The following is a 15,501-nucleotide window of genomic DNA, read 5'->3' as shown; positions in this document are numbered from 1 at the left end:
TTAAGGAACCACGGGGGGTAATAAGGACGTGAAATTTTACTTGCATTCTACCGTCAATTTTTTTATTCAGTGCCCTAAATATAATATAGGTTCTTTTAGTTGCGCTCAGCTGGAGTTTGTTATTCATCAACCAGTCAGATAGCAGAGGTGTATATTCATTTACATACTGCAACAAGTGTGTTCTATTATCGGCTGTGAAAAGCACATTTGTATCACCTGCATACATCGCCATCTTTCGGACACCTAGGTAATCTCTAGTATCATTCACCTAAATTAGAAATAATAATGGACCAAACTTTGAACCTTGTGTGACATCTGGCTTAGCGTAAGCATGTCATACGCAGTATTTCCCAGCTGAACAAACTGTTTTCTATTACGTTTGTGACTTTTTGTTAAATCATTAACAAACCGTCGCACTCCGTAGCTTTCTTATCTTTCAGTTAAAGTAAAGTGGTCAAGTAAAGTAAAGTCAAGTAAAGAACTGGCCAAGCGTTAAATTTTTCTATTGGATGTTTTAATTATTCGATATTTAATATCCAGCAAAGCTTTCTCATTTCATTTATCTTTCTGAAAGCTGGATTGACATTGTGCAAGGAGATTGTGTTTCGTGAAAAAAATGTGGAAGTTTTGCATAGACAACACTTTTGCATTCAGTGGGAACAGAAATCGGCCTGTAATTTGACGATTGGTCTGCGCTTCTCCCTTTGTATTTTGGGAAGTATAGAAGTGTATCACTTGGATCGCTGTGCATTGCACCTTCTGTATATCTCTTTCAGGGCCGGTAGAATATAAATTTTCCTTTCGATCAATTTTACTGATTTTCTTTCATGCAACACTTGAAAAGTTTAACCGGCATGGTAATAAAAACTGGCTGATCTGGCAATAACATAGGCGGAGTACCATTCAAGCCACTGAAGAAAGTTGAACAGGAGTAAGTCAGCTTCAATACATGGTGGCCATGACGCGTACTCGACTTCTGTAATCACTTACGGGTGCCCTAATTAAAAAAAAAGCAAGCCCTTCGACATTGGCTCTCGATCACTGGAAGTTATATTTGAACATTACCTATGCCATTATAATAGAATCGTTACATTATTCCGGACCAGAAGGCCCTAATGGCCAAACACGTATGCCCTGCTCAGTGAGATTAGACGTTCAACTACAACGCTACTTGTTTGACATAAACACGTCACATTCAAATCCGTGCATGACGTGCGATTGTTGCTTAAAGCAAACTCGGTATTCGATCTCATATTGCTCGCGACTGTACCTCTTACTCTTGAATATGCATGCTTCACTTCGATTTTATAGTTCTTTTTCATAGTTTTTTTTTAATTCTCCCATTTGTCAGCTTCGTTATTCAAGTTTTCTTTTTCAATTATATATTTTTTTGTTCTCTCATAGCCGCGAGCTTCTTGGTCAATCGCCCGTAGTGGGGCGAATGCCACCAATTGGCGACATGAAGGACAATGGCGACGACCGCCGCTGCCTTACCGTTTCTTCTGACCACGGCGACCATGTGGGCGCAGCAGTGGATGCGGGCCGCGGCCGCCGACTGCCCCGAATTTTACCGCCACAAGAACCCGCAGCACACGGCGTGCAAGCCTCTCAACTCGTGGTGCAAGATCAAGGAGAGTGGCGTGGACGACATCCAGCGCTCCCTCATACTGAAGCTGCACAACGACTACCGGAGCCGAATCGCACGTGGCAACGTGACCGGATTCAAGCCGGCAGCCGACATGCAGGAGCTCTTGTGGGACTCCGACTTGGAATACGTGGCTCAGGTGCGTGGTTATGCACAGACGAATATGGTGTAAGGCGGAAGTGACTGAAACGTATATGTGTCTAAGCAACTTTTGTCAAATCAGTTCTCCGAAAGCTTGCAAAGTGCAGGAAGGAACACGAAAAAAATATTTCTCACCCACTGGAATCTCGCACGAATGATGCAAACGAAACCCGTACGGTTTATTCAAAAATTACGCATCGCAGTTTCTTCTGTTTATTTAAAAATAATATTGTATCCTCCTGCTAGCGTCGTGATTAGCAGGGACGACAACCCGGAAAGATGATGGCCCAGGGTTCGCTCCGCGGATCAGCACGAATTTTTCACCAAGTTCGAAGCTTCATTTCTGTTACAACCGTATTAGGCTTCCTTCATAGAAATGTGCTATGTTCTGGTGGATGGCAATTTTACCCTCTCAGAACAACGTCTACGAAGCTGAGAAATGAAGGAGTGGTTACGGACCGGCGATTGGGGAGAAGCGGGAGGGGAGGGGGGAGAACAAACATTATCCGATGCGGGTGCTTATCACTGAAAATAAAGGCATATATAATCAATGATATCTGAGTGACCTTTACGAAATAAAGAACAACAAGAAAACTTGAAAGGAAGCTAAACGCCGTGCGACGAGCGATGATTACTACGATGATAATGATGACGAGCACATGACATTTTTGTCTACCGCCAAAAGTGACCGTTATAAACTTTTCACTGTATTGACGCCAGACGTACACTTAACACTATGATACTTTATGCGTGACTTCAGTATACTTTTCATCGGCGTTTACGCGTCATTTATCGGTGAGCATGGCTTGACTAACGCCGTTACCAAGCCAAGGCGATCGTTGTGACGCTCCACTAAACCGACATCGAAAGGAGGTGCCGTCTCCGAGTCTGGAGATAGCACTTTCTATGCACTCTGCTTCGGTTACAAATCGTTAGCGCTCTGGTCTAGAACACAAGGTCGAGGGTTCAGTTACCAGCACAACTGCCTGCCGTATGACCAGTGGGGCACAACGCTATGCAGAAAGTCCGTGCGGATGTTGCTTACTTCACTGGTTAAAGGAGCTACGCGAGATAGAACTCAAACTAAAATTTCCCTTACCATGCGCATGCATCACATCCCAGATGCACATAAGTATCCTTCGGACGTTGACCCAATCAATTTGAGCATCATAAAATACCGAAAGGAAAAGCAAAAAGAAAACAAGAAGACAACTAGTAAAGTCGGCGATGAATCAATAGGATAGACTGATAGGCTAGATTGTATGGCATCATGTACAGTACAAATGGAACACCATAAACGACAGATGTACGGGGACATATTGTGGTGAAGGATGTTCGAGGGTACGTGAATAGTTATAGTTCTTTCAAAAACCACAATAGAGAGCTTTAGATTAGGGAACGCAAGTGGCTTGCGTCTCATACCTTCAATTTCTTTTGCGATCGGGCCACGTGGAGCTTGCGCCACGCCAGCTATCCCTTCTTCTACACAGGCTCATGCAAACCTATGTACAACTCCCGACGGCGACCTGAAACACGACGACGTGCGGGACCGCTTCACGCCAAGCTTCGAGTTCACGGGTCAGAACTTGGCGTGGACAGGCCGGTCGTTCGGCAACGGGGGGCCCAACTGGACCTACGTGATTCTCGGCTGGTTTGCGGAGTACAAGCTCTACCCTGCAAGCCTGGTGTCCCGGCTCGAGGTCACCCCAGGCGTCAAGACGGGCCACTTCACCCAGCTCGCCTGGGCCAAGTCGCGCTACGTGGGCTGCGGATTCGTCTACTACACCGTCGACAAGGCCCGCTACCCGCACATGAAGCACTACGCGTGCGATTACGGCCCTTCCGGGAACTACCTAAGGCAGCCCGTCTACCAGGAAGGCGCCACGTGCAGCGCCTGCCCAGAGCCCACTCAGTGCAACCGGCGCAAGGGCCTGTGCGACGGTACGTCGAACGATCCTGGTGAGACGACCCCGTTCATACGCTACCGAAGGCCCGTCCCGATCCTAAATGCTTCGTCATTCCAACCGACGACGCAGACAGCGCTTCCACAAACCCCATACCCGCGTACTGAGCCGCCGACCACGCTTGAGCTTATGGCTGAACGTCCCTACGAGCTAGATTTCGACCCAAGACCATTGCCAAATCCGGAGTCCTATGATCCGTATTCAACGATCCAACCAAGTACAGATACTGCCCAATTTCCTCTAGTCGGAGTAGGCGGCGGTTCTCAAGATGCTGAGGGCGACGAGGACGCTTACCGGCAGGTCGACGAAGAAGAAAGTGGCTGGCTGCGCTTCATCGCGGTCGGCGTCAGCGGGGTGGCGGTCGCCGCGCTCGCCACGTTCTTCGCCTTCTGGCGATACACAGCCGCGACGCCGCTCCCGGAACCTGGCGGTGCGACGGGAGCGCGGAGTCTGACTACCTCGGCATTGCCATAAAAAGCACGCAGACGCCACATCTAGACTTACTCAACGTATTAAATGTGCACGACCCGGATCATCGAGATGACGGCCGAGCTTGTAGCAATGTGTTCTATCCTGATTCGACAGATTTTCCTTCTTTCCCAACGCGAGACCCATTCCTTCAGAGTTTTACCGGGGTCCTTCAATACTGTTTTACCTTGGCGGGATACACGTTTCCGTGATACGGTCGTATTTCTTGTCGGTCGTGAACACTGTCGCTGTGACACTATACTGCAAAAAGTAAAGCTTGGAGAACGAACGCAAAAGAGGGAGGTTCGACGTCTGTAGATGAGCCCGTAGGTAGCGCCATACGTGCACAGGATGTCACAGCACCTCAAAGAGGTTGCTAACGGACATGGTGTGCCTTTTGTTTTATTTCGATAACAATCGTATGCACACTGCAGCCGAACTTCCGCCATTGGCGTCGACGTCGACATGTGGGTTCTCCGTAAAGCCCAAGTGCGAAAAGATCACGGCGGTATGCCGTATGCTGTATCTAAGCGGGTGAGGGTGAGCCGAGGAAGATGGTGGCGTGATGCCCGGCGTCTTATCGCGCATGCAAATGGTAGCTGGGCAGGGAGAATGCGCGCGCTAGGAGAAAGTGAAGTGGGGACGGTTAGTACGTGTCTTCTATTCCGGCCGCGGCGGTGCATGGTACGACTGAGTGCGGCTGCACACGTCCTATAGACTTCCCAGCCTGGGTAAGGCAGTGCTACGGATGCTGTCTTGCGGCTCCGCTCGCAGGAAGCAATTAAAATGTTGTCAAGCAGCGCGGTCGCGTAGGCGTGTTGTGTATGGGAGTTGGCGCTATACGAGGTTCTCTCTCCCGTTCATTTGTCCGCACAAGCGGCACTTGAGTGCCGCAACAGCCTCGAAAAGACGAAGGGCCGACGACTGCCCGTGAAATTCTACATATTTTTGGGCAAGTTGTGCATAAACTAAAGGAGACAAGCGGGCACCACTGCTGTTGTTGGCAGAGTCAAGTAATTCGGGCTTGTTCGCTTTCGCATGCCAAGTTATTTAACATTTACGCATGCGAAATTTTTATGTCTAACGCGCAGTGGGTGGAGGGGGCTCTCGCAGGCAACTGGGGTACACTACTAAAAGAGGGGACACTGGGACTCGTAGCCTCCGCAGGGTGCTACCGCTGCACCCTGTGGCAGCGGCATCTTCGCGAGGGTGCAGCAAGTGGCGTGATGTTATGTTCCTTTCTCTTTTTGGCCTTCAGTGCCCCATTATTGATTGCCACCGTCAATCTTTCTAGTTTCATCCTTTTCTTTTAGAGCTCTTTTCTTCTTTCTTGCTTTATTTATCTGTGTTTTCTTTTTTATCTATCGCTAACGTCATATCTTAAAGATTTCGTATATCATAATTCAAAATCAAGAACCTTCAAAATCTCTATGAACAAACTGCCTGATCCTTCGCCTATCCTGCATGGTTGGTAGTGCCTCTGTTTCTGAAGAGATCTTCATCAACGACGGCAGCAAGGCACGCTTAATTCTTGTTCTATCCCCCACTGTTGATTTGTGACACTTTTTTTAGAAAGTTATCAGCAGCAGCACGATTTGGCGGAGAAGGATACTGATTTGTATGTTAGGGTGCAAGGATGATTACACTTGAGGTCTTTTTCACACAATTGAGCTGGCACATCTCTACTTCCCCCAGCCCTCGTGAACATTTACTTACACAGTTCAGGCTTGTTGCCATCCCCTTTTTCCTCTATTTGCAACGAGGAACGCACAATTTGAAACTTCTGTCTATCTTGTGACCGCTTTACTGTTTACTGTTTATTTGTACTGCTAAAAGATAATCTCGGAACTACCTCTTCAAAGTATTGGCCTGGACTTATGAGACCCCATTGTTTTATTTGTGGGCTCAACTCACAGATTCAGCAAAAAGAGATGTTTACTCCGCCGTTATGGAATTCATTTTTAAGTCGATGTTAAATTTTTAGTGCTTTTCAATTAAATATTATGTGCACCCTGTGCCGTAATTTCTCCGGTTTTATCAGTTTCACCTTTCAACAGCATTTACTCTGTAGCGTGTCGTCCACTTTCCTTTCTGAATGCAACGTGAAGCAATCCCCCCATTTTTTTGGCCAATCCCGCATAGTGGGTGCGAGCCACTGAGCGTTTTTGTTTGTTTTTGACCTAATGTATTAGTTGTGGTCACCCGCTTCAAAGGACAGTGGCTACTTAATCATCATCAAGAGCCTGGGGATATGAAGATTTATTTCAGTACGATGCAAGAAGAAGAAAAAGGCAACTTGGTGTAGCATTTACTTTTAAACTCCATACGCTCAAATTGTTAACTCCCTTGTTATCATTATTATTTTTATGCACCTAATTGAACCACCCGACCCTTAGCCAATCCCCCACTGTGGGTATGTGCCACGGCCACTCAGGACAACAACAACAACAACAACAGCGGTCGCTGTAAACCGCCCTGTTCCTCGTGGATTGGCGTTCTACGGACGCTCTCCCCAGGCCTCGTGTTGCGCGGTAATAGTTAAGCACCGGGAGGTTTATTAGTTCCTAATTTCGTTTAGTATTTTCTTCTGATAATCTGTCTGATCTCACTGTGAGTTCCTAATGTACCTTTCTTCTCTCAACCAGCAGCCTTTCCTCTGTAGGGCTTCCCTTCCCACTAATGATATCCCTATAGAGGTTTCCTTGCGCAGTGGCATTCTCAGCTTTCCCGTGGCCCTAGTGCCGACTAACCGGGCATTCATCCGCGTGAAGAATCCGAAGGCAATTCTAGAAGAGCTTCGAAAAGCTAACCGCACTTCCAGAGCATTGCCGATATCCGGCAATTTGGCAGAGGAGTCATTCTATGCTGTTCGCCCGACCAAACCTGTGTCTCCGACCTTCAAAAATGTGGAATGTTCGCGAGTCACCTAGTGAGCCCTTTTGCTCTTGTTCATCTAGCTTTCGTTCGAGGAGTCGACGCGAGTCTGTGTGCTTCCGAGGCACTGTATATGTTTTCCATGGATCCGTCTACCGATCTTCACGAGTTTCTGAATATCCGATGCCCCACGGAGTCGGTCATTGTCACTTTTGCAGGCACAACACGGCCGTCAGAGATCAATGCATGACCTTTAATATACAGGGTCTTTCTCCCCGCCCACTGCAATGCGTTCCGTGTTGGCGATATGGTCATGTTGCAATGACGTGTCCATCCCAGAGCGAACGATGCTGTTTGTGCGAAGGTACCCACCCTGCGGACTGTTCGAAATGTCCTGCGAGAGGCCAAGACCTTCAAATTCTGCAAGTTATAGAAGGGGAGCGATGTTCGTGCTGTGAGGCACGGGTTATTGTATTGGCGAAGTCACGGTGCACACGCTGAAGCTGCTGCACGTCACTCAAAAGCTGTGGATGCATTTCTGGGTGATGTTGTAGCTGCTGCTGTGGGTAGAGCTACGGCAAAAGCCCATGAGAGTCTTTTATTGAGCGTTTGAAAGACCATTTCACTGCTCAGATGCCACAACTTTTGCAGGTTGCTGCGCGACAATATGTTTCTGGGATTACAGTTTCTCATGACAATATAGACAAAGGCGTATCGGCAGAGGCGTCACCCCGCAGTCCTGGCGACACTGAATCATTGGAATCTCATGTCGAACGCGAGGGTGGTAACAGTTGCGAGTCCAGTTCAGAAAATATTGAGAACATGGATTTTGATGCTCAAATGTGTAAACTTCATGCTGCAGTTTGGTTTCGTGTTATTTTATGGAGGTCCTGCTTATTAATTAAGCCCTGCCATTCTTTCAGAACAAGAATCATTACGCCTGTCTTGGCCTTCCAACGTTGGTAGCGAATAATACTCTTTATCATGAAACTCATCTACTTTCTCTCCAAACTCGATTTCGGATACTGACAGTCCAACCATCACTGAATATGTAGGCTTCTGCCCAGAGACACTCCTCCCATGTGTTCATTCGAGAGCCGACTGCATTCTTTTCGAATCAATGTTCTCGACTGCATCGCCCCAGGTATTTTTTGTGCAGAAACTATTAGAACCATTACAAGTATCAATCCGTGATGTGGCTTTCCCAAGTTTGCATAGTGTGACCGTACGCATTGAATTCGATTATATACTTCCTAATAACGCTAAGCTTCTGCGTATTAGACACCTAAAAGGTTTGTTAGATGACCACTTTGAGAACCTCCATATAGCTACAGTAATAGCCACAGATGTTTCTGTCAGTGAAGAGAATGCAGGAGTAGCCATTTCCTCGCCATCAATAAATTGGTCTTTCTCGCTTCGACTGCCCGGCTTTACACCAATATTTGAAGCAGAGTTATTGCCTATCATTCTAGTTCTACGAAAACTTCCCTCGTCTATTAATTCAGCCTTAATCGTGACCGACTCCTTATTCGTATGTTCTGCTCTATCAGTGCCAAATTCATGTAATATTCTCCGAGAGTTTGATTCATCTATGCCCAAACATTTACGCCTCATCCGTTTGGTATGGGTACCAGAACACGTGGGACTCACTTTAAACGAGTCAGCAGACGCACTCGCGGCGGCATCTCTTAAAGGCTCGGTGCTGAGACCCTAAAACCCTCGGCATACATCACGGCTGCAAGATTTTTGAAAATTTGTGTTCAATAAGAACATGCCAAGTCTCGTGTATTAAATAACACCGATCTTCAGGAGCTTAGATTCTCTTGGCATCGCAGAAGGTGTTCAACAAGACAGTTTCATTCACGAGAATGCGTTGCCGAATACCAACGCTTAATGTTTATTCCCACTGGTCGGGTTTAGCACCTCACCCTCAAGGTTTTCATTGAAACGAACCTTCGCCAACTTGGACTGGTCATTACGCTTCCTATGATACTTTCTCTTGGGGCGTGTGTAGTAGTATACTGCAATAAGAACGTATCTGATGCCATATTTAATTTTGTAAGGGAAACAAAGAGACGGCCCTGTTAATTTCATCGTTTTACTTTCCACAGTATCAACACAAGAACACCGACTTCAAATTTTAAAATAATATAGCCTGAAAATTTACACCAGCGATTAGTATTCACATAATGGCATCCTTAAATGGCCAAATTCTATTGAAGTATTCTTCCCTTTCTACCTACTACCGCCCGATGCATGGCCGATCCCCCGTAGTGGGTTTAGCCGTATCCGCAGGCCCCGAACCAAAACAAGGATGACGACCGCCGCTGCTGTCGGCCCGTTGCTCCTGGGGATGGTGTGGACGTCGTTGCGGACACCAGCCGAGGCCCAATGCACTCCGGATGTGCGCCGGAAGAGACCGACGCACAGCCTGTGCAAGCCGCCCAACAATCTGTGCACCATAGGCGAGGCGGGCGTGGACGCCGCTCAGCGAGCCCTCATTGTGAACCGCCACAACGAACACCGGAGCGAGGTGGCGCAGGGACGGCTGCGCGGATTTTCGCCGGCAGCCGACATGCAGGAGCTGATCTGGGACGACGAGATAGCGCAGGTGGCGCAGGTGAGTGTCTAGTCTGAATATTCATGCACTTTCTGAAAACGAAGGAATTGACTGGCTGAATGACTGAGTGGATTGATTGCAAGCCTGCGAGGCGGCGAAGAGGCAGGACCTCGACGTCCCCACGTGGGAGGCCTATATGCCCAGTTACTCATCTTTCAAGATACCCAGGTTTCAATAAAAGCTTGTTCCTCCTCCTCCTCCTCCTCCTCGCTTTGTGTCGTCGCTGACAGCGTGACAGGATGGACGGACGGACAAGGCAAACCCAGTTTCGAGCTCCTGGCGCAGTAAAAGTGTCTGTTTTGCCCGAAGACTAAGCATGGAAGGCGACGTTAAGGTTTAGCGTTGCATTGCGAAGGCATCTCGGAACGGTGACGTAAGGGAGCCTTCATACATACTCATGCTGAATCGCTCTGGCCGCGTGCGTGAGTATAAAAGACAGCTTTAGCAGAACACTTCCTGTGCCGCGCTCCGCTCAGCCTGCGAGCGGGGTCGGAAGTGCGCATGCGCTGAACGCTGAGCGCATCAGCGAGCGTGTGAGCGGACGGGCGCCTCCGAGCTCGCCGAGCGGAACGCTTAAGCGCGGCGAGCGAGACGAACGAAAACACGCGTTAGGGTGGCTATCCTAGCCGCGGGTTGGTTGATCTGCTCGGGAGGCGCTTTGCAGCTTAGAGTGCCTAACGAAACGAGACGAGGGTAAGAACGCGGCGCCAAAAGTACGGTTGCGAATACCACGATTTTTTGACGAGTACACAAGTGGCACGTCCAGCGTCTTCGATTCAGTGCAGCCTTGTAGCCTTTGTGTGACAATGCACCCGCGCCCGTAAGAGAGAATATATATATATATATATATACTGATCAACTCGAATAATATGCTACATACTTGTTGCTGTTGTTTCAGCTTCTACCAACAGGTGGCACAGTATGCGGCTACACGCCCGCCTTGCGCGTGAACGCTCAACTAAAACCGATTCCTTTTCCGTTACACCGCTGCGGCAGAGGTGGTGTACACGAGCGGAGCGCGTATCAGAAAACGTTCTGCTAAAACCAGAGCTGCGGAGTGGCAACTCCGCAGTTGAAACGATTCCGGAATCATTCCACATTTTCAATCACCCAGAATGGAATGGAAACGGAATGTTAAAAAAGAAATTAAATTATGGAGCTTTAGGTGCCAAAACCACTTTGTGATTAAGAGGCACGCCGTAGTGGAGGACTCCGGAAATTTTGACCACTTGGGTTTCTTTAACGTGCACCTAAATCTAAGTACGCGGCTGTTTTCGCATTTCGCCCCCATCGAAATGCGGCCGCCGTGGCAAACGGAATGTTGGCGCGCCAGTCTGGCAGATGGAATGGCAATGGAATTAGAGTCCGAGATTCCGGAATGGGTGCATAGTCCTTTAGCGCTAAATGCTAACTTTCGGCAAGATTACAAACCGGGTAAATTTCCCAATTACACTTTACTAGACTTCGCTAATTTATTACATTTATGAATTTTTGCTCAGTACTGCCTATTTCAGCATCTACGTACAGGTAACTGCAGTTGCACGGTAACTATATTTAGAGTATTTAATACAATCTACGCTTCTGAAGACCCGGAAGCGTTTTGCTTTAGGAGTTTAAGTCCTATAAAGACACGAACTTTCATCTAAGGAGTGAACTTTTTAACCTTTACTTAAAAGGTCAAGTTGACAAGAATGATCCGATTTAGCAAGAGCAGGCCTGACCTATAGGATACTAGGATGCAAGCAAAAAACGACGTTGCAAACGGTTGCACCCTGCGCGAGTCCCCGATGATTTGGGAAACGCGCCATGTTTTTTCTCACACTGTCGACTATCCAGAAAGTGCTCCAACTAGATTTAGTTAAATAGCGCACTTAAAAAGCACAGAGAGATAGAAATTATGACGACATGCACAAGCGCTAGAGCATGTCATCGTGCGCTTCGTGCGTTCGCGTTTCTTCAAGTGAGCTGCATAAATAAATCATGAGTTATCAACTAACCCATCAGTACCTATTAGGCGCGATAGCAGGCGGTCATAGTGGTGTGCTGTAATATAGAACCGAAACGAAGTTGACCTTCTTTAGCGTTAAGAAACCACCTCTCATTTGATATGAACGCTGGTAGGCATCTGTGCCTAGAAAATTGTTCATTCAAGGACACCCAATCCCAGAATTAAAATACATCCCGTCGCCTTATGTACTGCAAGTGCGCATCGCTTGTTATGATGACGAACTTGCTGTTCGGCGTCCTTTATGACGAAGACTTAACCATAACTACTTCGATCCAGTCAGAGACGACTGCAACAGATTCGCTAATTAAGTCAGAGGCTGCGATCAAAACTGGGAGAGGGGGACCGCTACTCGGTACTCGTCCGTGTTCGAAGGCCTTATTTAGAATCTGTACCGGCATTCTATCTTCCGCACCGGTTATGGCTATCTCGTTCATTTTTCTTCTTCAATTAGTCGTGTAGACCTTAACACGTGCATCGGGATTTCCATCTATACGCTGTGACAGGCCCACGCCAACCTCTGCACGCCCCCCAACGGATCTTTAAACCACGACGAACGCGAGGACCGCTTCACGTCGCGGTTCCAAATCACGGGCCAGAACCTTGCGTGGGATGGACAGACGTTCCCGGTCAGCGTGCCCAACTGGACGAATGCCATCGACGAGTGGTACGTTGAGCACACGTTCTTCCCGCCGAGGTACATCAGTCAGTATCCCGGCGTAGCAGTCTCATCCATGGCCACGGGCCACTTCACCCAGGCCATCTGGGCCATGACTCGCTACATCGGCTGCGGTTACGTCTACTACTCGGTCGCCGGCGCTCGGTACCCGTACATGCGCAAGTACACGTGCAACTACGCTCCGGCCGGGAACTACAAGCGGCGGCCCGTCTACCAGGAGGGCGCTACGTGCAGCGCGTGTCCACCGACCACCCACTGCCGCCAAGCTACGGGTCTGTGCGGCGACCAAGCGCCCGCACAGAAACCCGGGGACAAACCCTTGCCGGCGCCTGGGCCCAATTCTCCACCGCCGAGCCCTCCCGACATGTCACCTCCTTCCGAACCGGAAGCGGAGACTACGATGTGGCCTTACGTAACACTTGCCGTGTCCCTAGTCGTAGTGGTGTCCTTGCTGGCTGGCCTCGTCTTCGGTTGGCGCGTTATCGCTCGTACCGATTACTTGACGGGAACGCGGGCTGCTTCCGATGTCCCCTCGGCTGAGGAATAGTGGACCATGCCAACATATTTTGCATTCGTATTTGGGACGGTTTCGTTTCTATGATCACAAACGCGCGACTGAAACTGGTTGTTTTGTGCTGCTGCTTCTCGCGATGCTTTCTTCTTTTTTTTTTTTGCATTACGAGCGGAATTTTTTTTTCATATCTGTGTACTTATCGAATAATTTAAGTGTGCCAGCGGTACGTATGAGAAGCACATGTGTCTGCTGATAAATGTTCGCGAAGTGCTTATGAATTTAGGTTCATCCTACACGAGTCCAGCGTGCTTTTCTGCCGTTCGCATCGTGCCCCACACACCTTCTTTTGCCGGATAAGGGTGGGCTGGAGTTATTTCACGTCGTGTGACCGTAATAATGTAGACGAAAGAGAACCCATCTCATGCAAGTCCACAACATAAGCTATCAGTTTTACATCTTGACCAGTGACGTATCCTGTAATCTTTTCGGAGGGGGTGGAGGTGGGCACGCATTTTACCAAAGACTGAATGGATGGAGAGAGAAGGGGAGGCACGTGTCCAGTGGGCCACCCTCCTGGTTACGTCCCTGATCCTGACGTTCCCCATTACGGATCAAGAAGATTGATTAAAGTTCAGCTGGGTGCACGCCTATGGCTCTCATCGGCTCGCGCACGAGCAATTCACCTCACAATCGACTTTCCTGATGTGCCGTAGAGACAAACCACGTAGTATTTACATCTACTAATCGCGCACTTTCATAACACTGAATAATATTACGTTTGGCCTAGTTGCCGTTCTTTTCTTGTGTGTGTGTCTTCTTCTTACGTTGATTATTCTGCGTTGATTATTGATTATTACGTTGATTATTCTAGTTATATTAGCCGCTATCACTTTTTCAATAGCACCTCCTAAATGGTATTACTTATTGATGGCTTATTTTTAGAGACTTGCCTTGTGTCCACTGTTCTCTGCTATGTTTTAACTGCATATTATTTCTATCGCCCTGCGGCCGCGTATTTTTATTTCTTCCGCTGACAATTGAAACCGTTGTTCTTGTCCTTCTTGAGTTATACATGTTATCCGCGGAGCTTATTGTGCGTTACTTGCCTTTTGTTTCTTGCGTATCGAACTGTTGCTACTACTCGGTGTTTTCTTTTTTTTATATATTTGTGCTATAATACTCGCCGTACATCCCCTTTACTTACAGAATGTATCTATCAACTTCTCAAATACTTTAAATGAATGAATGAATGAATGAATGAATGAATGAATGAATGAATGAATGAATGAATGAATGAATGGATCGCGCGTCCGTCGTCGTCTTCTTCCACAGCTGACTGCGATGCCGCTCATCACACCAGCATTCCCATACTGCCCCTTCCGCTGCGAAGGTGGCCCACTGCCAGTCCGTGCTGTGATTACGGTCTCAAATTCCTTTGCCTCAATATATGGTGAAATGAAAACACGTATCGAGCTGCGCTCAAATTTTGCGTTATGGAGTATGGTAATCGTCAGGCATTTTTTTTCCTTTAACGTAGTCATAGTTGTTGCAGTGTGTTATCCGAAACGTGTATGTCACAGTAGCCACTGAGAGATTAACAACTAATGTCAAACCTCAGAGGACGCGCGCTCGAAACCCAGAAGTGGGAGGTGATGGCCTGCTGTCTTTCTTCAGGCCCTTCTCGCTCAGCTTAAGGTACCGTTTGACAAGCGTTGCCAGCCGCTAAGAAGCTGTCTCTAAAATAAACTAGCCTTGCGCAATGAAAAAAAAAATTAAATAAAGGAAAGCCGTGTTGTCGTACCTCTCATGAACCTAGTACAAGGCGACTCATCTGTTATGACACAGTTGACAACCTTCCAACTTCGCTTTCCGTGCTTTGGCACCTTACTTTGCCTTATGCAGTTTAGCTCTGTACTCACCGATGGCGAGAATTCGCCAGAATGAGTCACGAAGGCCATGACGGCGCAGTGGCAACTAACTCGGAGATGAGCGCGTATACTTACGCAACGTTTTTCGATCTGCCACGTGGTTATTGTAAGCGCTCCAAAAATACCTTAACACGTGCGCTGGTTAGACGTTGGTTGCGCCAGCTATTCTCCTCGGACGGCGGAAATTCCTGAAACGTCGCCCCGCAAAAGTAATCAACACAGCCGCGGTTTGGCTATACGCGAGGCACGACTCTCGTTATACGCGTGCGGTACTTAATTTCTCGTTCCATAAATTGCCACACACAACCTCGACCGTGTGCAGCTTCGCATCACGTGCGCGGTCGTTTCACGTGCGCGGTGTGTTGCAGAGAGAGAGAGAGACAAAGTTCGCGCGAGTCCGTGCCGTACATTACGATTCTGAGAAGCGAATGCCAAAACAAGTATACTTCTGATGCACCCGTAGGGCGCGCTTTTTTGCACACGTCGTGCGATATGCACTGCCTCGGAAACTACAAACGTGACTTGTATGGGAATCTTTCCCCAAACAAGGAAAGTGACCCTATAGACAACTCGGCGGCGCTGCGTAATATTCCTCCGCTTGCAACTGCAACAGAGCGCTGCGATTGTAGTGCTGCTAAGTGGGCGAAGAAGAAAGATTGTCGC

The 15,501-nt window shown here is 48.0% G+C and overlaps 3 protein-coding genes across 3 annotated transcripts; all 3 read left to right on the top strand.

Moving 5' to 3' along the window:
- Positions 1–1,158: 1,158 nt before the first annotated feature.
- On the top strand, positions 1,159–1,852 carry LOC129387654 (CRISP/Allergen/PR-1-like). The gene has a single exon (XM_055076994.1). It carries the CDS (start codon positions 1,470–1,472, stop codon positions 1,815–1,817), a length of 348 nt encoding a protein of 115 aa, XP_054932969.1. The 5' UTR covers positions 1,159–1,469; the 3' UTR covers positions 1,818–1,852.
- Positions 1,853–2,801: 949 nt separating this feature from the next.
- Positions 2,802–4,292, top strand: LOC126543096 (uncharacterized). The gene is made up of 2 exons (XM_055076835.2): positions 2,802–2,810; positions 3,277–4,292. The coding sequence occupies exons 1-2, from the start codon at positions 2,802–2,804 to the stop codon at positions 4,222–4,224; spliced, it is 957 nt and encodes a 318-aa protein (XP_054932810.1). The 3' UTR covers positions 4,225–4,292.
- A 5,110-nt stretch (positions 4,293–9,402) lies between these two features.
- On the top strand, positions 9,403–13,646 carry LOC126543107 (scoloptoxin SSD43-like). Its single transcript, XM_050190252.2, has 2 exons — positions 9,403–9,712; positions 12,224–13,646. The coding sequence occupies exons 1-2, from the start codon at positions 9,407–9,409 to the stop codon at positions 12,941–12,943; spliced, it is 1,026 nt and encodes a 341-aa protein (XP_050046209.1). The 5' UTR covers positions 9,403–9,406; the 3' UTR covers positions 12,944–13,646.
- The last annotated feature ends 1,855 nt before the right edge of the window (positions 13,647–15,501 follow it).

The sequence above is a fragment of the Dermacentor andersoni genome, chromosome 3 (genome assembly GCF_023375885.2).
Source record: "Dermacentor andersoni chromosome 3, qqDerAnde1_hic_scaffold, whole genome shotgun sequence".
Classification (NCBI taxonomy): Eukaryota; Metazoa; Arthropoda; class Arachnida; order Ixodida; family Ixodidae; genus Dermacentor; species Dermacentor andersoni.
The sequence above is the reverse complement of the archived record's forward strand: the minus strand, read 5'-3'. Positions and strand labels throughout refer to the sequence as shown.

Excerpts from the sequence above, each read along its gene's own strand:
- LOC129387654 (XM_055076994.1), top strand. The coding sequence starts at position 1,470 with ATGGCGACGACCGCCGCTGCCTTACCGTTTCTTCTGACCACGGCGACC.
- LOC126543107 (XM_050190252.2), top strand. The coding sequence starts at position 9,407 with ATGACGACCGCCGCTGCTGTCGGCCCGTTGCTCCTGGGGATGGTGTGG. Across the intron at positions 9,713-12,223 it reads AGATAGCGCAGGTGGCGCAG|GCCCACGCCAACCTCTGCAC; the intron begins GTGAGTGTCTAG and ends ACGCTGTGACAG.